Source organism: Miscanthus floridulus, chromosome 7 (genome assembly GCF_019320115.1).
Source record: "Miscanthus floridulus cultivar M001 chromosome 7, ASM1932011v1, whole genome shotgun sequence".
Lineage (NCBI taxonomy): Eukaryota > Viridiplantae > Streptophyta > Magnoliopsida > Poales > Poaceae > Miscanthus > Miscanthus floridulus.
Window position 1 is genome coordinate 129,604,288 of NC_089586.1, and position 22,519 is coordinate 129,626,806.

Below are 22,519 nucleotides of genomic sequence, written 5' to 3' on the forward strand. Positions count from 1 at the left end.
TGCTAAGTTCCTAGATCTGTTCATAAACCACATCGGCAAGAAAATAATTATTAACTTATGTTGCAAATACATAATTGGGCAAAACCAACTTTACCAACATTTCACACATGACTAAAGAACACCAGAAAACCTAGTGTCCATGACCAAATAAATTCTTTTAATGCATTTCTTAATTTATTTTAGATAACAAGGTGACTTAATGAACATATATCAAAAGTGCACAATAACTTCTACAAAAATTACAGTGGCTCACATATACTCTCAATAGTCTAATGTACAAATTTTACTCCATTTAAATATGTATAGCAACCTCTATGAAAAGGACAAGTTGATAAAGCAAAAAATCATGTGAGAGCAAGATAAACCAATAACTCACTCATGCAGCAACCAATGACCATGAAATTTTTACCACACATCAAACATCATATGAGTAGCATGCCACAAAAATTTCACTTCATTTGGAGCCCTAGATCTGTAGTGGTGGAAAATAACAAATTCAACTAGCATTACAACCTTACTGCACAAATCTATTTTTACCGCAAAATATTTAAACTAAAACATGCCATATTATAGATCTAATGCATAGACAATTTCTCAAGGATTCCAAAAAGTCCTTATTTGATATTTTACGAATTTCCTATGATTTATTATGATTTTCCAAACTTTCAGCCGATTTAAAACAAATAGGTCCCTAATGGCACTATTCACCTGAGTCACGGCTTCGCAAAACGACCCCTGCCCTTCTTCGAATTGCTGTAGGAGGTCCTTGACGCGAACATGAACAGAGGAGGCATTGGAGCTTGTCGATGTCGGCCAGAGGAGGCTTGTCGGCGGCGGGGGAGTGATGGGGAAGCACCAAGGGCCTAGCGCGCATCCATAGGGCTGCCCAGCTTGGCCCGAGGCAGCTTGTGGTGGTGCGGCCACGGCAGCCAACGGCGGCGATAGCAGCGGCTCCGAGGACGAGTAGCACGGCGAGGGAGGGAGGTGGCTAAGGGGTTCGACGTGCACGGCAGGTGAAGGCGAGGGCACTGAGGCTCATGGCTCTGGCCGAGGAAGGGTGGAGTGGCAGAACACGGTGGCGGCAGAGCTCGGCCGGCCGGCCATGGCGGATGCGGCTACGTGCGACGTCATAGTGCGAGAGAGGGAGAGATTGTGACTGGAGAGAAGCTTGGCGAGCGCTCTGATGCTCCAACATTGACGAGCAGGCTCAGGGCACGGCAGGTGAAGGCAGACCATGCGGCAGTGAGCAGGGCACATGGCGGCCATGTCCACAGCACGTGTCGCCGTTCGGGCAATTCCCCGAGCACGTGGCGGGCGTCGGTGAGGGCGACGTGGGGAGCCGATTTGGGCCGCTTTCGGGCCGAATCAGACAGTGGGCTAAAAATAAAGTTTGCTCAACTCTGATTACTCTCCAACTTTTATTAAGGCCACATAGTCATTAGAGCTCTTCAACAGTGGTTAATTAAGCCACAAACTGCTAGTGTCAGCGTATTGACAGCGACAAGCAAACGTTCAAATTGATGGTGAAAACAAGGTCAAACTGGTGCCATCTTTTTACATGCCCTTCTCCATGAACTTAGCTCCAACTTCCATTTTGGTGTCAAGTCAAGTTACTTAACGAAATTTGGAGAACGCGAGACGTCAATGCCGATGGCGATGAATTGCTAGACTTAGAATATTTCTAAGTGCTGAAATCAGCAGCAAATTTGATCTTGTGACCTCGATTTGACTTACTTCCAAGATGATCTAGCTCTTTGTCCAAAAACAAAGTTTGTTCTACATGATATGGACTACAACTTTCATTTAATGTCCAACCTCAAAACTGGTATAGATCCTGCTGTTCTACTTTAACCAAAGTAGGATCACGATGAAGCTTAAATTATCCTTTTTGATCCATTGGAGCATTTTCTTGGCATTTGCCCAACATGAACCTTCCATGACTTTTGTTGTAGAGCTCATCTAGAGTCATTTGGGCATGGTTGCAAGATTTGGTTGATAATCGAGAATTCCATTCACTTTATAAAATAATTCAAGCAAGGACATAACTCGTCATTTCATATGACTTCTTGATTCCAAACTTCACGAAACTTTTCCATGGATTAATATAGATGGGTATTGATGTGAGACACACGAAGATATCTCAATCACACCACCCAAGCATATATCTTGAAAAGGGGTCTATAGGCGAGCAAAGGTGCAATATCCAAGTTTAGGTTGGGGCTCGTTTTTATAGGTTTGACCTTGACATCTTCATCATCACTTAATATGCCATGTTTGAGCTCAAACCCATTGCTTAACTGGTGGCAAACACCTGGGGTGTTACAGTGGGCGTCCAGGCCGCGTGCCACCATCGACGTCAGGCGTGGCCTCCATCTTCCGTGCCGACAAGGACAAGCTCTTTCCGCTCGCGCGCGCCCGCGTTGCCGTGGCTCTCGCCGGCCGGAGCCGAGCCCCTGCGTCAAGCGCCAGTCGTGTTGCCGTGGCAGTCGAGCCGGGGCTCCATAGGCCGGAGCTGAGCACATGTGGTGGTGTTGCGAGGTCCAGCCACTGCGCGACAGCGGCGCAGAAACCCGTGCACAGTGGCGGCCTGGCGAGGTCCAGCCGTTGCGCCTGCGCGATGGCGGCGCGAAACTCCTACGTGGTGACGCCGTGGCGATGCCCAGCCTCTGCGCGACAGCGTAGCAGAGCCTCGTCCGTGGCGGTGGCGTCGGGAAGCCCCTGCACAGCGGTGGCGTCACGCCGACGGGGCCCAGCCCCTACGCAGCGACACGGAACTGATTGAATGGGGGGGAAAGGGGACGAGTGGACGGTGCAGCGGAGGAAGAGATGCGCATGCGAACGAGTGGATAGTGGAAGGAGCGCTCTCACACCAGTGCTGTAGACTGGGAAGGGATGAGCAAGAAGCCACGGAGTGGGTTCTGGAGTGGGTTCTGGAAGCCTGGTGAACGAGTGGACGAGAGAGTTTTCCTTTTTTTTATGTCGATTTTTTATTTCATCGGTTTGGTCCACTGGCAGCTGCAGCTGCCGGCTACTGCTCTCTGCCAGTTCTGAGACCCTATAGCGACCGTTTATTTTGGGAAAAAATTTGAACGGTAAAGGTGCGTTTAACATGGGACGGAGGGAGTAGAATCTAGCGAACAACAGCAATAAACGACTTGCGATAGAGGACGCTAAGTGCATTAGCGGCTACTAAATCTGAACACGCTGTCTTTAGTCCGCTATCTTGTAGCGATGGCTACAGAGAATCGCTAGTACTACAGCAGCCGCTATTGTGGGTGCTGTGCTACCAATTATTTAGTACTGTGATAGTGGTCGGCGTGCATTGTTTAGTGTTTGACCTCAACAGGTAGAAACTCAAATCTCCCTGCTGGTTTGCAGCACTAATTCGTACCTACACGTCACTTGGGCTGCTGTCGTCCCGTTGCTGGCCTCGTCCGCCGGATCGTGCGTGCTCTCGTGCTCGTCGCGACACGCCGACGACGGCGACAGCAAAAGCACCACTCAAACTAACGTGGAGACGTTACCTGTAAACAATCATCATTTAACTATGCCCAGCCAACCAACGACGGATGGATTAGAATATGTATATACTACTAGTAGCAGCTGATGGATGTACGTGTACGCGGAAGGGCATACTAATCATGCATCTGCACATGGACATCCCTCTTCTTTGCGATGCAAGCCAAGCAAGGAGGAGGAGGAGGAGGAGGAGGAGGAGAAGAAGAAGGAGAAGAAGAAGAGCATTGCGTGCCCAATTCACAACTTTTTTGCAATAAAATATGGCGCTAGGAAGCAACGTACAGGAGGGCAGTTGAGTTGAAGTTGAACCCCCAACAGCTAGTAGCAGCTAGCTTAGCTGCAAGCTAGGTCAAAAGAATTGCCGCGTCGCGCGCGTCTGTCTGTCCGTGTCCGGTGCCCAGCCACCAACTCCGGCCGTCTGATCTGCCTGTCTCTCTCCCTCCAGTCAGTGAGGCTTCATCAGGCGTAGGCTCTGACGACGACGACCGCCACGCCACCTTGCTGTCCATTGCATGCATTTCGCATTCCCCACGATGCATTCAAAGCATGTATTCTGACGCCGAGTATGCATTTAAAACGTGCGGTGAGTAGCAGATGCGGCGGGTAGCAGGAATAGCAGATGGGGACTGGCCAGTCGTGTGTACTGTAGCACCTGAAGGATGCACTGAAGCAGCCGGCTGGTCTGAAAAAATCAGCCCAGTGAACGGCGTCTAAGGGCCTGTTTGGTTGGAGACCTGGAGGACTTGGCTAGTAAAAAGTGTTGCCTGGAAAATTGATGATTTTTGCCTGGCCAGGCAAGTCTGAAGAAGGTCTGTTTGGTTGGAAGCCTGTGCCTGGAAAGGCTAATAAAAGAAATGGTATATATTTAAAAGCTAATAAAAGGTATAATACCATATTTAAACTTACACGGTTATGGTTATAAATAATAATAAATAAATAAAAGCATCCATATTTTCTCAATTAATAATATATTTGAAATTACAATTACAAATAAAGTTAATAGATTTCCTAGCTATTTAAAAAATATCATAAGGAAAGAACGTATGAGGAAGAAAGATAATTATAATTATAATTATAATTATACTGCACACATTATGCTAATTTTTACGTGAACATGATCAACCAAGGGGAGAAAGACTAGAAAATATAAAATATACAAAAAGGTTTTACACATGGCTGTGAAAAAAGAAATAGAATATGCCTGAGAAGTTTAATAAAAAAGAAAATATATTTTCTTCTATATAAAACTTTAGCATCATTCGAGTAATATATATTATTATAATACAAAAATAATATAAATAATACCTTTAATAAAGTAATATAAAATATAAATACTTTTAATATTTTATTTTTCTAATAATTCATTCATATGATTAAGGAATAAACAGAATAAAATATACTAAATGTATCAATTGAAAATAGAAATATAAATAATATAGCGTACAACAAAGTAATAATATAAATAAAGGAGAAAAAAGCACTGACAAGACAGTACTACAGTAGCCCACCCAGGCAACATCGACGCTGCACCCAGGCGCTCGTTTTCGGTCGCCTGGCTGAGGCAACCCCTGCCTGGCCCAGTCAGCCATCCAGGGTCCCAACCAAATGGAGCACAGACAGCACCCAGGCACCTCTTCACCCAGGCAAATTTGGTCCAGTCTTTGAACCAAACAAGCCCTAAGTGCATTAGCCAGGCCGTCAGGAGACCGACCCGAGCCCGGTCAATGAAGCCTGCGTCAGGCGTGACGGCAGCTGCGTGGAGGGCGACAAATTCGTGAGTCACGGCACGTTCCGTTCCATACGGAGTAATGGCCATGACAGTACTATATATCGGGTGATACGCAGTATATCCTGTGGACGAAAAGAAAGAATGATGAAAGATTTATTAGATGAATTTCATGCGGGTAAAACTCAACACGTGGGAATGTTGAAAATTGGACATGAAACCACTGCAGTGCCGGATCATCTCTTTTTTAGTCGGCACAATTATTTTAATAAACATAGAAACCATCTATTTTTTTTAGGATTGCCCTCGTTTCACAGACAACACTGCTGTTTTTTTCTAAGAACAAATAAATAATGCTCCAACATACTTACAGGTGGACCCAAAAGATGATAAGAAATCGGTATGAACCATTGTTTGTGGAAAATCTGAAAGGGAGAAAAAAATTAATAAACCCTACGGAACATGAATGAAATAAACAAAGTGATACTCCTACTACATATATAAAAGTGATTTCCTAGATAGAGGATGCAGAAAGAGTATACACCCATTCGTTTTCGTTTTTGTTTTCGTTTACGTTTATGTGCAGTTGGCATCAAGCTTTTATTATTTTCATAGTAGATGACATTTTAGTTCTGATCATAGAAGAATATAAAGACAGGAAATGAAAATGTGTAAGATAGAGACAGTGATGCATTAAGAAAAAGAAATATGCTGGGAATTAAATTAATTTATTATTAGGATATAAATGTAGAATGGTAGGGGTGGAGGGAGTACCGATAACTAGCCACCCAACGCCTTGGTTACCGTTTTGTGTGCTTTGAACAATTGTACTGAAACAAAAGATTGGATGGTCAAAGCTGCTGCACTAGTAGAGATAATAATAATAATGTAACTATTGGATGGGGCACAACATGAAGGTGGCAAAGAGATACATATATATATAGTAGACGAGTATACGTACGTGGTACGTACTAGACTAGCAGCTTCTGGCCTCCTGGCGCCGATAAGAAAGAGGGAGAGGAAGCAATCAATTTTCCAGACTCCTCGGCAAGCGAAGGCGCGAAGCGAGTCAGCCATGGAGAAGGCGATCGATCGGCAACGGGTCCTCCTGGCGCACCTCCTCCCTTCCGCGTCCCCCTCCGCCTTCTCCTCCACGCAGCCTCAGCTTGAGGTGAGCGTCCCGATCTGCTGCATGGTTCGTCTCTCTCTTCCTCACGGATTGGGTTGGCTGATTCGATTTTCCTGCTGCGTCTGCGTCTGCGTCACGGTCCAGGCATCGGCGTGCGCGGCCGGGGACAGCGCCGCGTACCAGAGGACCTCCTCCTTCGGGGACGATGTCGTCGTCGTCGCGTAAGCCTCCTTCCCTCCCTCCTACACTAACTTTTCCCCTCTCTCTCTCTGCATCCTCCTTTCTTCCTTCAGTACTGTATAATATATAAGACGATTCCCGGACATGTGGTGTGCTAGCTACCCGATCTTGTGCCGCGCGAGCTGAAATCGCTGCTCGCCCCTTCTAATCCTGCTCGATAACTCAGGCCTGGCTCGGCCAGGGGGAAACTCCATGATTTAGTTTGCTTATTATTGTTACTGCCTTGTACTATACTATACTCCTACTTAGCAGCAGCAAGAACGCGTCGCAAAGTCAAATTAATTTACGAGCATGATACATGATAGCGTCAAGGAAACCACTGATGCACAGGCAAGCTAATCCAATCAATTCAATTGAGTCCAACAAAATCAAAGTAGACCTACCTTACCTATGCAGAAACCAAAAACGCATACCTTTTGTGAGGGACTCACAAGGCTCTGCTGTTTTAGTCCTGGCACTATCAGTCTATCTGATCTATCAATGAAATAATTACGGATACCATACCACTTCTTTTCGTTACCGTTGCTGACTTACCGTGTCACTGCAGTGCGTACCGGACGCCGATATGCAAGGCCAAGCGAGGAGGCTTCAAGGACACGTACCCAGAGGACCTCCTCACTGTTGTTCTCAAGGTTCCCTTCGCTCTTGTTGCCTTATTTCTCTGCTCCCTTTTCACATCAAGTGGTTCACCATGCTTAATAAACATGCGCAAGAGTTCCCATTGCAAGCGACTGGGTGTGCTTTAGAAAAGTGTCGCGCGCTCATTGTTCTGTTTCCTTTCCTCCGTTTCCGTTCCGTACAGGCTGTTCTGGACAACACTAGAATCAATCCAGCTGACATTGGTGACATTGTGGTTGGTACGGTGCTCGGTCCTAGTTCCCAGCGTGCGATCGAGTGCAGGACGGCTGCGTTGTTTGCTGGATTCCCTGGTAATACCTGTGTTTGCGATCATGCGTCATAATACCCTAATCTGATGAGGATTGTTATCTGTTGCACAAAATGTTCACTGTCCCTTCTTTGTTGTTGTAGAAACCGTTCCCGTTAGAACTGTCAACCGCCAGTGTTCATCTGGGCTACAGGCAGTAGCCGATGTCGCGGCTGCTATAAAGGCTGGTTACTATGACATAGGTACTATCTGAACATACATGCTAGTTTTGCTGTTGTGCTTTAGTTTGACTGCTGAATCGCCGTTTTCCCTCCAAACAGGGATTGGTGCTGGTTTTGAATCCATGTCCATAAGTTCCACGGGTTGGGAAGGGCAAGTTAACCCAAAAGTAAGGATTATAAACCACACTGTAAATTGAAATAGATTCTTCTTCTTTTTTAAAAAAAAACTTCCATAACACATTTTCCTCTGCAGATAAGTGCATTCCAGAAAGCACAGGATTGTCTTCTGCCCATGGGAATTACTTCTGAAAATGTGGCCCATCGATATGGTGTAACCAGGCAAGAGCAAGACCAGGCCGCTGTGAGTTCCTCATTAAGCATGGACTGTATTAATTAATTAATCAATTGATTAATTTCGGTCAATATAACTAAAGCTATGGTTTGTCAGGCTGAGTCTCATAGGAGAGCTGCTGCAGCCATGGCTTATGGAAAATTCAAGGATGAGATCGTCCCCGTGCCAACAAAAGTAAGTCGGATTGAAACTCTGTTTTCTTGCACCCCCCCCCCCCCCCCCCCCCCCCCCCCCCACACACACACACACACACAATTTCTTTCAAGTAGAAACTAGCAACAACTTAATGTTAACGTTGTTTTTAACTATGTCAACATATACAAGTAACTAATGTGCTTGTTGTCTGACCAAATTTTCAGTCTAGTTATCTAGGAACAACAGAGTTTTTTAATATTTGTTATTTTGAGCATTTGCTGACACTCCGTATTCTGCGGCCTAAAACTGGAGAGGAGAAGAAAGTTGTGATATCAGTTGATGATGGGATTAGGCCAGGGACCACAGCATCTGGGTTGGCAAAACTTAAACCAGTTTTTAAAAAGGATGGGACTACAACTGCAGGTATTGCAGAAGTCAACTTTTTCTGGTGATGTTCCCTTTGCAGCTACATTTTTTTTTCGCTCTCTGCCTAAACATTATCTGATAAATCAATCAAACTGTGTAGGCAATTCTAGTCAAGTGAGTGATGGTGCTGGAGCTGTTCTTCTCATGAAAAGATCTGTGGCTCTGAAGAGAGGGCTTCCTATTCTTGGTGTTTTCAGGTGCCTAATCTGCCTTCCCATATATTATCTTGATTAATTCAGGTTGTGTTTGTCGTCGTTGTTCAGACATATATTTCACTCGATTCGTTGTTACATTCAACGTTGCTCAACATCATCTATTAGGAGCTTTGCCGCTGTTGGAGTGGATCCAGCTGTTATGGGCGTTGGTCCTGCTGTGGCCATTCCTGCTGCAGTGAAGTCTGCTGGCCTTGAGATTGGAGACATTGATCTGTTTGAGCTGAATGAGGTCTGTGTTAATTGCCTTGATCTGCACCCTCTTCTCTCACCTATTTATCTGTAATATCCAATTACTGAATCATCCATTTGTCTGTAGGCCTTTGCCTCTCAATTTATTTATTGCTGCAACAAGTTGGGGCTGGACCGTTCCAAAGTAAATGTAAACGGAGGCGCGATTGCCCTTGGACACCCTGTGGGTGCAACAGGTAATGGAACATCTACTTTAATTGCTCTACTATTGCTGTTGGTACCTATTACCACATCTTTCTGAGCAAACTCGTCTAAACTGGTGATTTGGCGTTCAGGTGCCCGGTGTGTGGCTACTCTTCTAAATGAAATGAAGCGCCGGTATTGCTGTTGGTACCTATTACCACATCTTTCTGAGCAAACTCGTCTAAACTGGTGATTTGGCGTTCAGGTGCCCGGTGTGTGGCTACTCTTCTAAATGAAATGAAGCGCCGGGGCAGAGACTGCAGATTTGGTGTTGTCACCATGTGTATCGGTTAGTTCTATTACTTGCGGTGCTTGTTATCTCATTTTCTCACATGTGTACAAGACTACAAGCAACGAATGTCAATGCATAAATGTAATTTGATCTCTTCTGTAATTGATCATGTTGTGCCGTGCCAACTGCAGGATCTGGAATGGGGGCAGCAGCTGTGTTCGAGCGGGGAGACGCTGTGGATGGACTCTCCAACGTGAGGGACACCCAGACACATAATTTTCTGTCTAGGGATGCAAAGTAGAGGTGCAGAAAAATCATCCATCCTGGAGCAGCATAAGCCTTCTACATTAGCACTAATACGAAATCCATATTTTTTCTTCACAAAAGACTACTCTGTATACGACGAATAAAAGGGCGTCATACAGTATCCTCTTGTAGCCACCTAAGATGTGAAAGCAGAAAAGAGAAGGGCCGTGTGTTGTAAGACAGCTCAATGTTCTGAGCTTGTTCTGTTATTGCCTTTTTTTTTTTAAACAAAGGCAGGAGCTCTGCCGCTTAATTAAGACAGAAAGAATTTATGTACCAGAGGGCTAGCCAACGGGATGTCAAAAGGGCACCCGAAGGCTAACCAACCCACACAACGCAGCTGAGCACTAACACGGCATATTGCCATGGGTTATCGTTGCCGAGCATGGCAGAAGACGCCAGCAGCTCCGACTTCTCATGGTAGTCCACACACAAGCCACCCACCAACGAGCCCGAAGCAAGCAGCCACAACCGGTCATCGTTGTCAAGCTCAAGCACCCCGCAAAGAGCAGCTCCGACTTCCGATCACGGCCACCCGCCTCGCCTCCCGTGCTTGCCGACCCCTAGCAGACCTCAGCCAACGATGAAGGAGGGTGCTCGCCGCGTGTCATCGTTGTCGAGCCACGTCCCTGACGCAGCAGCTTCGACTTCTCGCAGCAAGACCCACCTCCACGCATCATCGAGGCGCCAAGAAGCGAAGAACAATCACCGAGGAGACATCGAGGCCAAGACGAAATCCAAATGCGACGCCTTCAGGAAGGTAGCGACGCCGATGGCGCCACCGTCGCACGTCCAAAGTGGACCGGGCTTTCACCCTTGGATGATAGTGCTAGAGGGGATATACGACGCCCCCAACAGGGAAAGCGGCACCCACAGGTGTCGCCGTCGCTAGGCTTTCGCCCAAGGAGTCCTCAAGCACGAACGTCGGGCCAAGAAGCAAGGCCTCTTGCCATCCGTCACTGCCTTCACCGTTGTCCTGCCGCTCCACAGTAACCCCTTCAGAGGGGCCTTGATGCGCCGGCTGCACGCAGCAGCCGCACAGCTGCGTCGGCCGTCACCCCCTCCGGGCGAGCAACGCGGAGCCGGACCTAACTCCGCTACTCGCGAAAACACCGCCGCACGACCAACGCCTCAGGCGGCCGCTGTCGCTGGCTCTTGGCACGTGCTGCCGACGCTGCGATCCAACGTCAGCCACCACCAGACACGCGCCCCACCCCTGTGGGCGCCGCCCCCTGCCTAGCTGCGTCAGAACCGGCAGTAGAGCACCGGTGCCGACACCCTTTGCTGTCGCCGCCGCCTCCGCCTTGGCCAGCCACCGCCCTCGCCAGCCCTTTGAGAGAGTGCCGGGTCCAGGTACCGAAGCTCCAGATCCGGCCGCGTGGGCACCGGATCCAGCCGCCCCGGACCCGATCCAGCGATCTGGGCCAACGCAGCCGCCGCCGCCAAGACCGGAGGAAGGGACGGGCGAGGGAGAAGGGGGTCCGCCGCCGTCCCCACGCGCCAGCCGGGCACCTGCCGGCGCCGCCAACAGCCGCGGCGGACGCCCCCGCCGGGCTCCACGCAGCCTGAGTGGGAGGAGATCCGCCGGCTCGCTGTCACCTGCGCCACTAAATCGCGAGGAGAGGAGGAGCCCCGCCACCGCCATCCCGGCGAGCCGCGTGGCCATGCCAGCGGCCAGCTCCGGCGGCGGCGTGGCAGGGGGAGGGGGGAAGGGGCGGCTGCTAGGGTTTGGGAGGCGCGGCCGCTCGTGTCGCCCGCGTGGGGGAGCGACGTGGAGCCTTCTCCCGGAAGGACTCCCAGTCACATGCTCCTTTTGCTCCAATAATGCCCTGTTATTGCCTTTTGTCTCAGATTGAACAGAGCAAAAATCTTGCTCATTGCCTTTTCTGTATTTGAACCAGAAGGATGAAGAGAGCACCTTTGTGCACTAAACTGATTAAAATTCCCATTCTGCTGAGACGCTTGCTTGCCACCACTGTTGTCTGGGAATAGTAGTTGACAGCATTTTGTTCAGTTTGCTTTTTTTTCAGTGTGCTGGATGAACTGTTTCTGATTCAGCGGTATAGCTTATATAGTTATACTGCGCTATAGTACTGTTTGTTAAGATAGGCCATGCCTGAAATGGCGGCCATCATCTGTAAATTTTGATCTATCCAAGGCAGCCCATAAGAGGCGTGGATGCTAGAACAAGAAAAGAGATCCAGATTCAACCTGTCTTAACGAAGTGAGATGAAACTAAATTTCATTTAAAATCAACTATTTTGATTTCAAAAGAAAAACCAGTCAAATTGTAACAATTTTGGAATGAACCAACTTAACGATTTCTTTTTGGTCTAGCTAGGTTAGTGGCCCCAGTAGCCCAACCATCTATGACTCGCCTTCCTTGTCATGTTAATGAGAGTGGCAATTACTTGCACCGCAATGGCAAAGGCATCAAGGGCGCCTCTTCTACAACATCGACTTACTCAGAGCCTTTAGACAATTAACTTCTGTAATGTTTAAGCCAGCGATTAGATTATATTTTACATACTACTAATATGCAAATGCTAAAAGGGGCTTCCAACATGGTACTCTTCCCATGTTAATTACTAATTCGGGCGTCCAGCCAGCACGGGAGTAAGGACTCGTACATTCATTTTCATTCATTGCCAATAAGGAGTAGGGAAATTCTTGATTATTTAACGCCAGATCGAATCGTATCCAACGGTCATTGGAATTGTTTCTATCCTTCTATTCTTCAAGATAATTCGGATTTGTTGGCGAAAAAGCGAAGAAATAGGTTCGTCGTTCCATTACAATATCATCAAGAACAAGAAAAAGAGCGAATATCCTGTTTGGGTATTTCAATGGAAATACCCTTTATGGGTGTTTTACGTAGAAATACTATTTTTGCTTATTTTGACGATCCACGATACAGAAAAGATAAAAGGGGTTCAGGAATTGTTAAATTTAGATATAGGACCCTAGAGGAAGAATATCGGACCCAAGAGGAAGAGTATAGGACTCGAGAGGAAGAATATCCGAGGAAAAGTATAGAACTCGAGAGGAAGACTCAGAAGACGAATATGAGAGCCCAGAGAACAAATATAGGACCCGAGAGGGCGAATATGAAATCCTAGAAGACGAATATAGGACTCTAGAGGACGAATATGAAACCCTAGAAGATATATGGGATCCTAGAGGACGAATATAGGACTCTAGAGAAAGACTCAGAGGAAGAATATGGGAGCCTAGAGAACAAATATAGGACCTGAGAGGGAGAGACGAATATGAAATCCTAGAGGAAGACTTAGAAGAAGAATGTGGGAGCTCTGAAGATGGCTCATAGAAGGAATATGGGACTTTAGAAGAAGACTCAGAAGACGAATATGGGAGCCCAGAGGAAGATTCTATCTTAAAAAAAAAAGAGGGTTTTATTGAGCATCGAGGAACAAAAGAATTTAGTCTAAAATACCAAAAAGAAGTAGATCGTTTTTTTTTTCATTCTTCAAGAACTGCATATCTTGCCGAGATCCTCATCCCTAAAGGTACTTGACAATACTATTATTGGAGTCGATACACAACTCACAAAAAATACAAGAAGTCGACTAGGTGGATTGGTCTGAGTGAAGAGAAAAAAAAAGTCATACACAACTCAAAATGTTTTTCGGAGATATTCATTTTCCTGAAGAGGCGGATAAGATATTAGGTGGCAGTTTGATACCACCAGAAAGAGAAAAAAAAGATTCTAAGGAATCAAAAAAAAGGAAAAATTGGGTTTATGTTCAACGGAAAAAAATTCTCAAAAGCAAGGAAAAGTATTTTGTTTCGGTTCGACCTGCAGTCGCATATGAAATGGACGAAGGGAGAAATTTAGCAACACTTTTCCCGCAGGATCTCCTGCAAGAAGAGGATAATCTCCAACTTCGACTTGTCAATTTTATTTCTCATGAAAATAGCAAGTTAACTCAAAGAATTTATCACACGAATAGTCAATTCGTTCGAACTTGCTTAGTAGTGAATTGGGAACAAGAAGAAAAAGAGGGGGCTCGTGCTTCTCTTGTTGAGGTAAGAACAAACGATCTAATTCGCGATTTCCTAAGAATTGAGTTAGTCAAGTCTACTATTTCGTATACACAAAGAAGGTATGATAGGACAAGTGTAGGACTAATTTCCAATAATAGGTTAGATCGCAACAATACCAATTCCTTTTATTCCAAGGCGAAGATTCAATCACTTAGCCAACATCAAGAAGTTATTGGCACCTTGTTGAATCGAAATAAAGAATATCCATCTTTGATGATTTTGTTGGCATCCAACTGTTCTCGAATTAGTTTATTCAAGAATTCGAAATATCCCAATACAGTAAAAAAATTGAATCCTAGAATTCCTATTCGAGATATTTTTGGGCTCTTAGGCGTTATTGTACCGAGTATATCAATTTTTTCTTCATCTTACTATTTATTAACGCATAATCAGATCTTGTTAAAAAAATACTTGTTCCTTGACAATTTGAAACAAACCTTCCAAGTACTTCAAGGACTTAAATACTCTTTAATAGACGAAAATAAAAGGATTTCGAATTTTGACAGTAACATCATGTTGGAGCCATTCCATTTGAATTGGCACTTTCTCCATCATGACTCATGGGAAGAGACATTGGCAATAATTCACCTTGGACAATTTATTTGTGAAAATTTATGTCTATTTAAATCACACATAAAAAAATCTGGTCAAATTTTCATTATTAATATGGACTCCTTTGTTCTAAGAGCAGCTAAGCCTTATTTGGCCACTATAGGAGCATTGTCCATGGTCATTATGGAAAAATCCTTTACAAAGGAGATAGGTTAGTTACGTTTATATATGAAAATTGAGATCCAGTGATCTAACGCAAGGTCTTCCAAAAGTAGAACAAATCTTCGAAGCGCGTTCAATTGATTCACTATCGTCGAATCTCGAAAGGAGAATTGAGGATTGGAATGAACGTATACCAAGAATTCTTGGGGTTCCCTAGGGATTCTTGATTGGAGCTGAGCTAACCATAGTCCAAAGTCGTATATCTTTGGTTAATAAGATCCAAAAGGTTTATCGATCCCAAGGGGTACAGATCCATAATAGACATATAGAGATTATTATACGCCAAGTAACATCAAAAGTAAGGGTTTTCGAAGATGGAATGTCTAATATTTTTTTACCTGGGGAATTAATAGGACTATTGCGAGCGGAACGAGCAGGGCGGGCTTTATATGAATCGATCTATTATCGGGCAATCTTATTGGGAATAACAAGGGCTTCCCTGAATACCCAAAGTTTCATATCTGAAGCAAGTTTTCAAGAAACTGGTCAAGTTTTAGCAAAAACTGCCCTACGAGGTCGTATTGATTGGTTGAAAGGCCTGGAAAAAAAAACGTATTTGCTTTCATATGTTCCTTTTTAACATGCCTTACTTTTGTTAGATGTTTATATAGATGAAATTGCTCTAAATACTCTTGACCCGAGGATAACAAATTCTTCGTGCCATGAGAGCAACTACAGTGTGTTGACCCCTCGCAGAGGAAGACATCCACGTAAAAAACGATGAATTAATTCTTGTTGTAAAAAACAAGTTGACCTAGTACATGAGGCAAATGTATTTTTTACTCACCACAAGAGTCAACTAAAAAAACATGCACCGAACATTTTCTATTCTCTCCGTGGGTCACTTCTCTAGTAGTAGGTTTAATTCGGACGTGTGTGTGGTGGTGTGAGTGTGTGCGGTGGTGTGAGTGTGTTCATTGGAAATGCTCTAGCCCCTAGCAGTAGGTTGGACTTATTTGTACTTCATTGGAGATGCCCTAGCCCCCTAAGGGCAACCACCACATTATGAACTAGACAAGCGTAAAGTAGCAACTACGCTTTCATTGCTACAATGTGAAATTTCGGTGTAAGGCGCTTTCAGATGCATTCTCGATTATCGTGGATCCCCAAATCCTTGCTTCAGATCGGTGACAGAGCCGCTTGCTTCGCAGCGGGGATCGACCGGAAGGCGGACAGCCAGGCGGCAGGTGGCGGCGGTGAGAGCACCGGTGGCACCGCCTGGACGGACGCCGTGGATCTCGGCGGTTCTTCGCGGGCTTGCGCGAAGCGCGTGCGCGACGAGCTCCGCCGTCCAACTACCTGCGCCTGAGGCAGGCGGCACGGGCCGGTGGCGATGAGCGGCGGCGGCGGGAGCCCCAACAACACGGAGTGGCGCTTCAACCAGACCCTCCGCAACGTGCAAGGGTAAGCCCGATCTTTCCTTCCTCGCGCCAGGCTCGGTCCGATTGCTGCGAAATGAGACAGGCTCGTGGATGCGGCTATGGCTTTGCTTATCAGACTGTCAGTACACTAGAGTGCAGTTCCTATGTTGCAATTCCGAAGAAATGCTCTTGATATGTTTCTTTTATCTACACACCACGGGTTCTGAATTGTAATCTGAAAATAACCAAATTGCACTTTTATAACTTGTATCCTTGCTAGTTCTGTTGTTTCCATCTAGATCTCAACACGATGATCTGGTTACCATCGCTAGACATTATATACCCTACCTGCTTGTAACCTTACAAATGATCACCGGTTGCTTTTCCAAACTATCAGAATGCTCAAAGGACGCAGCTTTCCTGGGAAGGTTTTGCTAACCCGGCGATCTGAGCCTCTTTCCCCTCCTGATTATTCTCCAAGATTTGAGAGTGAGCACGACGAAGATGAGCGCAAGGAGGGTTCTCAGGAGGTAATGTGCTGTTAGTTTGATTGCTTTTGGCATGTAAAGATGTATTGAAACTGATGGAGTTGTAACTGTCAAACTGTGCAGGGAGAAGGTCAAGCGTCTGGAAATTCATTTGACAGTGCAAGTTCAAAGAAATCAAATCTCCTGTCAACAAGTAGTTCAAATTCATTGCCAGATGCCCAAGGGCTAGTTTCTGGGGCTAGAGCTACCGATTCTGCAAGAATTGCTAAATTCACAACGGAACTATCTAGGACAGCTGTTATATTAGGTATGCGGATTATTCTTTGCAGTGTATCATTTGGAGTTCAGTGTCAATTTTGCCTGAAGCAGTTTGATCCCACAAGTAAACATTACGTTAATGTTCCTATATTAAGCATGGCTGATCATCTCTAAAGTCTAATTTTCTATTACAATGATAATCTGACAAGTGAAGTGCTTCTGGAAACTATGTTTTTTCACTACTATTTATCAATAGAGTTTGCTTTTGTTGATCCTAAAAGATTATTTCAGATACAAGGAAAACTAGCGATTTTAGTGTATCAAGTGCAATTAGTTTTTAAACATCAATTTCTATCTCAGTTCAGAGTTGATAAATCATCAATATTTAATATCTTTTGATTCAAGGTTACCTAGAATTTAGTTGATATCTACTGTCTATCCTCCATTCTGTAGACAAACTGCGTGAATTATCTTGGAGCGGCGTGCCCCCATATATGCGACCTAATGTATGGAGGCTTCTTTTGGTGAGTAGGCGAGAAGGTGTAAAGATCATATAGCTTCTTTTGAATATGTCGTTTCAATATTTGAATTTAATATAGCTGGCTACAGGGATATGCACCGCCTAATAAAGATAGACGAGAAGGTGTTCTAACAAGGAAAAGACTGGAGTACGTGGAATGTGTTTCTCAATACTATGATATTCCGGATAGTGAACGCTCAGATGAAGAAATTACTATGCTTCGCCAGGTAACCGTTTTGACTTGTAACTTGCTGACTTATTCCCTCACCCTATTGTCTTGAAATGAATCATCTTACACCTTTTTGACTTGTACATCTTGTTCTGCAGATTGCAGTTGATTGCCCAAGAACTGTACCTGATGTTACATTTTTTCAGAATCCTCAGATTCAGAAATCTCTTGAGCGCATTTTGTATACATGGTAAGGTGTGAACTTAGCTGGCTAGTTTTCTTTATGTGGGATCATCAACATAAAAACATGTCCTTTCACCCATTTAAATGCATATTTTCCTGCAGCTGTTAACCTGCCTATGCAATTATGCTTGTTGTCAGTTTGGAAATTACTGCGTTTGCAAAATTCATCTTTACCCATTGCAACTCAAAAAAAAAAAAAAAAACTCCATGTGCTATGCGGGAAAACTTGGTTAAATGGATGGGATTTTTGCACCAAACATGCTCTTGTATTAATTCCTTAAGTTTGTTTGCGAGAGATCGAGTCTTCTTTGTCTTGATGTATTATTGTATGGATCTCTTTTTTTAGAAAACGCAGGAGAGCTGCGCTTCATTGCATTAGAGAGAGAAAAAGGTCCCCATACAACTCCCTTCTCTCGTACGGGGACCAAATATGAGAGATAGTTCAACAGAACAAGAACTAGCCTATGAAACAGAAAAGTACATGACCAAAACTTGACCTAGCTGTTTAAATTACACCAGTTAGGCCTAGGCCTTGCAGCTTCTTAGCGCCGGCCAGATACCAAAGGCTGTGTTCGTCTTTGAGGTCTCTCATAATGGAATCGACCGAGGGAGCCATCCCCTCAAACACACAGGCATTTCTATGCTTCCATATCATCCAAGCACCCAAAATTATTAGGGAATTTACCCCTTCTTGTATTCTTTTTTCACTTTCTTCAAAACCTTGCGCCACCATTCGGCGAAGCTGCGCTCCCGCTGCCTTGGAATGCAATCACCCAGGTTCAGGGGTGCTAAAAGCTTGAACCAAACCTGTCTTGCCACCACACAAGATACTAGCAAGTGTTGTACTGTCTCATCCTCCTGATCACATAGGGGGCATTGCTCAGGATGAGGCAGCCCTCTCTTTTCAAGTCTATCTGCCGTCCAGCACCTATTACGAATTGCTAACCAAAGAAAAACCTTACACTTATTTGGAGCCCAAGTTTTCCAGAGTCTTCTCCAAGGCTCAAAGGTTACTGATCCCTGTAAATAAGCCCGATAAGCAGATTTAGAGGAGTAGCAACCCCCAGGTTCCAATTTCCAAATGTGTCGATCTTCAAAATCATTTAACTGAAGGCCCTGGACACAGTCCCATAGTTGCAGAAACTCCCTGATTCCAATCCAAGAGAGACTCCTGCGTATTGCAGAAACCCATTTATTATTGTCCAAAGCCTCAGCCACTGTTAAGGAAAGCGTTCTGCATTGAGATTATTGTATGGATCTCAATGCAGAACGCTTTCCTTTTTTTTTCTCAAACACGCAGAAGAACTGTGTATCGGTAAATTAAGGAAGAAGAAGAAAGGGTAAAGAGCCCCGGTTACACCCACACACACGCGCGCGCAGAACCCTTTATTTGTTCTTACACTGGCTTGATTCTTTGTTTCCTTTGATATAGATTCTCAATTTCACCCACATGTACACCAGTTCTGTTAGCGCCAGCATGACTTCTCCATCTTTTTCATACTTCCATATCTTTAGCCTCTACTAGTATATCTCCTGTAAACTGAACCTCTTCCTTTTTTTTTAATTTATGCTATAGGGGTGCAAACCCCTCCAGTTTATATATATATATATATATATATAATAGTATATCTCCTGTATTTTTTGTGCACTTCTCCCCACTTAGATGTATTATTATTTATACACTTACATGTATTATTATTTATTCTAAGTTTGTCTTCTTGATTTGGTAAAGGTTATTTTAATATAAATATAATTCTCATGCAGACCTGTTTTGCTGGTGCAACCATGACTTTTGCTAATCTATTTGGCCTTTGACTATGTTATCCATACAGCATTAGGGTTGTGTTTAGTGGCTTTTCTTCATTATTCTTTGGTATGGTGATTTCAGGGCTATTCGTCACCCAGCAAGCGGCTACGTCCAAGGAATAAATGACCTTGTTACACCCTTCTTGGTTGTGTTCTTATCAGAGCACCTAGAGGGCAACATGGACACTTGGTCTGTGGACAATCTTTCAGCACAGGATATTTCTAACATAGAAGCAGACTGTTATTGGTGTCTCTCGAAGTTTCTTGACGGAATGCAGGATCATTACACCTTTGCGCAACCAGGAATTCAGCGCCTTGTTTTTAGATTGAAGGAACTAGTTCGTCGTATAGATGGTAATGTTCCACTGATCCCATATATTTCCACTTCCGGCTTCATTTCACTCTGAAAACACAAATGTAATGGCTGTTCCATCTCAAAAATTGTGGTGGGATAGCAGAAACTTAAGGCTTTATAGGGCCCTTCTGCGGTGATAGATAATGCATTTTTTTTATACATCAGTTTGAAAGTGCCTAGTCATTGTGTTAGAGTACGTCAGGGGCCTATTGGGCCTGGGTTGGCTGTATAGCCCATTAGTGTTAGGGTTAATTAGAGATAAGGGTCGCTTACTTAAGGGTCAAGTAAGCCTTGCTGGGGAGAAGTAAACCTCTCTATATAAGGACCCGTGGGGGTACTGTAGCGCCGCGGGTACTGTATCTCCGCCGCCTCTCCCCCTCAATCCTAGCAGCCACATAACACATTGATTGCTTATACATGGGATTTGCTCATAAAACTAGAGTTCATTTTTCCATATATTGGAAAAAACACTTGTCTTTTACCTCATATTTTGGGTTGTATATATGCAGAACCTGTATCCAAGCACATTGAAGAACAAGGATTAGAGTTTCTTCAATTTGCCTTCCGTTGGTTCAACTGCCTTCTGATACGAGAGGTTTGTCTTGTAACACTTGATGTGATATTTCTTATACACACCACAAAATTGCCAATCTGTCTCATATCATTGCAGGTACCTTTTCATCTTGTAACACGCCTGTGGGATACATACCTTGCTGAAGGAGACTATCTACCAGATTTTCTTGTGTACATATCGGCTAGTTTTTTGTTGACTGTAAGTCGCCTTTGAATGATGTTAATGTTTTTTTTTCCTGTGTTATTATACCAACACCAAACCGTCTGTCATGCTTGTGAGAATTTCAACTTCCTTGTACTGATAGTTTCAAACCCTTTTCCCCCTGCAGTGGTCGGACAAGCTGCAGAAGCTGGATTTTCAAGAGATGGTGATGTTCCTTCAGCACCTTCCCACAAGGACCTGGGCGCACCACGAGCTCGAGATGGTCCTCTCGAGGGCGTACATGTGGCACACGATGTTCAAAAGCTCTCCCAGCCACCTTGCCAGCTAGGACCCACCCAGTTCATCATGCCTGTAAGCAGCAGTCTTCTGTTTTTGTGAAGCGCATGCATACCATCAGTTGCATCGCACCGATTTGTATATTTTTTTCCATACCGAGGAATCATGATCTATAATGAACACCAAAGGACAAATATTAGTGCTCAATTTGATACCCGGACTGCCAGTTGTATTGTTTGTCCGCCGCTTGGTGGCGCAAGGCATGCACTCAAGAGTCAAGATCCCCTTCCCATTGTAGCTGAGACACAGTGCCTTTTTCCAACAATATGAGATGCTTGCTCCCTGTTTTGTGAAAAACGCAGAGAAACACTGACCCTTAGCTGTGGCTTGGGCGATGGTCCGTTGTCCCTTTGTTTTCATTTCATTTCACGCATTGTGAGCATGTGATACTGATACTAATAAGTGGTGGTAGCACTAGCGCATACATCGGCGGAAGCACATCTCTTTCCGAGCTGTTTTTCATTGAGCTAGCAAAGCTAGTCAGGGCTGTTTGCTTGCTTTTTCCTGGAATAATCTCAACTGAAGGCATGCGGTTCCTATGTTCGTTCAGTTCAGTAGGCTGGAATAATCTGAACAAAGGCAGGTAATGCAGTTGCTATGTTCTTGAGGCTTGTTTGGAAAGACGCTGGTGAGATGCTTCTTGTTTGTTTGGGGCACACCCACCTGTTCGGCTGGGATTATTCTCTCGTAAACGATAGTAAATTTTCAGTCGGAATAGTATTTTTCTCTCACACCAAACCAGCCAGCAGTACTTCTTCATGATCCAGTAACGAACAAGCCCAGCCAAGCCAGCCTGTTCGGTTGGCTAGTTCGTATCGTTGCTGGTTCGTGAAGAAGTACTACTGGCTGGTTTATGTGAGAGAAAAATACTATTCTGGCTGGAAATTTATGATCGTTTACTATAAGCTACGTCCAAACGAAAAATACTGCCGGTTGTTTTGTTGCTGGTGCTGGTACCAGATTCGGGCTAGACTAGTGCTGGAAAAATACTGCTGGTTGTTTTGTTGCTGGTGGTGGTACCAGATTCGGGCTGAGCTTTACCCTGAATACTCTCTCTCATCAGTAGTGTATCTAGCTTATGGCTAGACTAGCCGCCTGTGAACTGCTTCTGCTTTGCAAACGAGGCTTAAAGCCTGTCGACCATTATCATGTACAGTAATTTATACTAGAAGTGCTACTTAAAGATTGACAGTGAAGCTGGCTGGTGAAGAGAAGGCTAAAGACTGGGGCCTTGTTTAGATCGTAAGTTTTTTCACTCTCTCTTCATCATATTAAATCTTTGGACACATACATAGAGTATTAAATGTAGATAAAAAAATAACTAATTACACAGTTTGATTGTAAATTACAAGACGAATCTTTTGAGCCTAGTTAGGCTATGATTGGACAATAATTATCAAATACAAACGAAAGTGCTACGATATCAAATATTGATTCCTAACCCCAATCTATACCAGCCCTGGATGGATGGAGGCAGCTACTACAGCTGTGGACCTGTGGTCAGGGTCAGGCCTCAGCTGCTGGTCAAAAGGAGTAGAGTGGGCACTGTCTAGTGGGGGACAGAAACCATGAGTAGTGCGTACAGCAAA

At 44.7% G+C, this 22,519-nt stretch overlaps 2 protein-coding genes across 5 annotated transcripts; both read left to right on the top strand.

The window, feature by feature from the left end:
- The first annotated feature begins 6,224 nt into the window (after window positions 1-6,224).
- Window positions 6,225-10,015, top strand: LOC136464777 (3-ketoacyl-CoA thiolase 2, peroxisomal-like). Of its 2 annotated transcripts, XR_010761269.1 has the most exons (15): window positions 6,225-6,416; window positions 6,519-6,595; window positions 7,162-7,246; window positions 7,417-7,543; window positions 7,644-7,742; window positions 7,821-7,888; window positions 7,975-8,082; window positions 8,170-8,247; window positions 8,433-8,631; window positions 8,735-8,831; window positions 8,955-9,078; window positions 9,166-9,274; window positions 9,374-9,416; window positions 9,487-9,570; window positions 9,705-10,015. XR_010761269.1 is itself a non-coding variant. In XM_066463727.1 (14 exons), exons 1-14 carry the CDS (start codon window positions 6,321-6,323, stop codon window positions 9,812-9,814), a joined length of 1,461 nt encoding a protein of 486 aa, XP_066319824.1. In that variant the 5' UTR covers window positions 6,225-6,320; the 3' UTR covers window positions 9,815-10,015. The 2 variants fall into 2 exon arrangements, 1 of the variants encoding a protein (XP_066319824.1); XM_066463727.1 differs by lacking the exon at window positions 9,374-9,416.
- A 5,629-nt stretch (window positions 10,016-15,644) lies between these two features.
- On the top strand, window positions 15,645-21,244 carry LOC136464778 (GTPase-activating protein gyp1-like). 3 transcript variants are annotated; one of them, XM_066463729.1, is made up of 10 exons: window positions 15,645-15,724; window positions 15,810-16,062; window positions 16,417-16,549; window positions 16,631-16,814; window positions 17,219-17,289; window positions 17,375-17,512; window positions 17,613-17,704; window positions 19,586-19,857; window positions 20,368-20,630; window positions 20,761-21,244. In XM_066463729.1, exons 2-10 carry the CDS (start codon window positions 15,992-15,994, stop codon window positions 20,920-20,922), a joined length of 1,386 nt encoding a protein of 461 aa, XP_066319826.1. In that variant the 5' UTR covers window positions 15,645-15,724; window positions 15,810-15,991; the 3' UTR covers window positions 20,923-21,244. The 3 variants fall into 3 exon arrangements, with proteins under 3 accessions (XP_066319826.1, XP_066319825.1, XP_066319827.1); XM_066463730.1 differs by lacking the exon at window positions 15,645-15,724 and having other exon boundaries at window positions 15,736-16,062; window positions 20,368-20,453; window positions 20,529-20,630; window positions 20,761-21,243; XM_066463728.1 differs by lacking the exon at window positions 15,645-15,724 and having other exon boundaries at window positions 15,735-16,062.
- The last annotated feature ends 1,275 nt before the right edge of the window (window positions 21,245-22,519 follow it).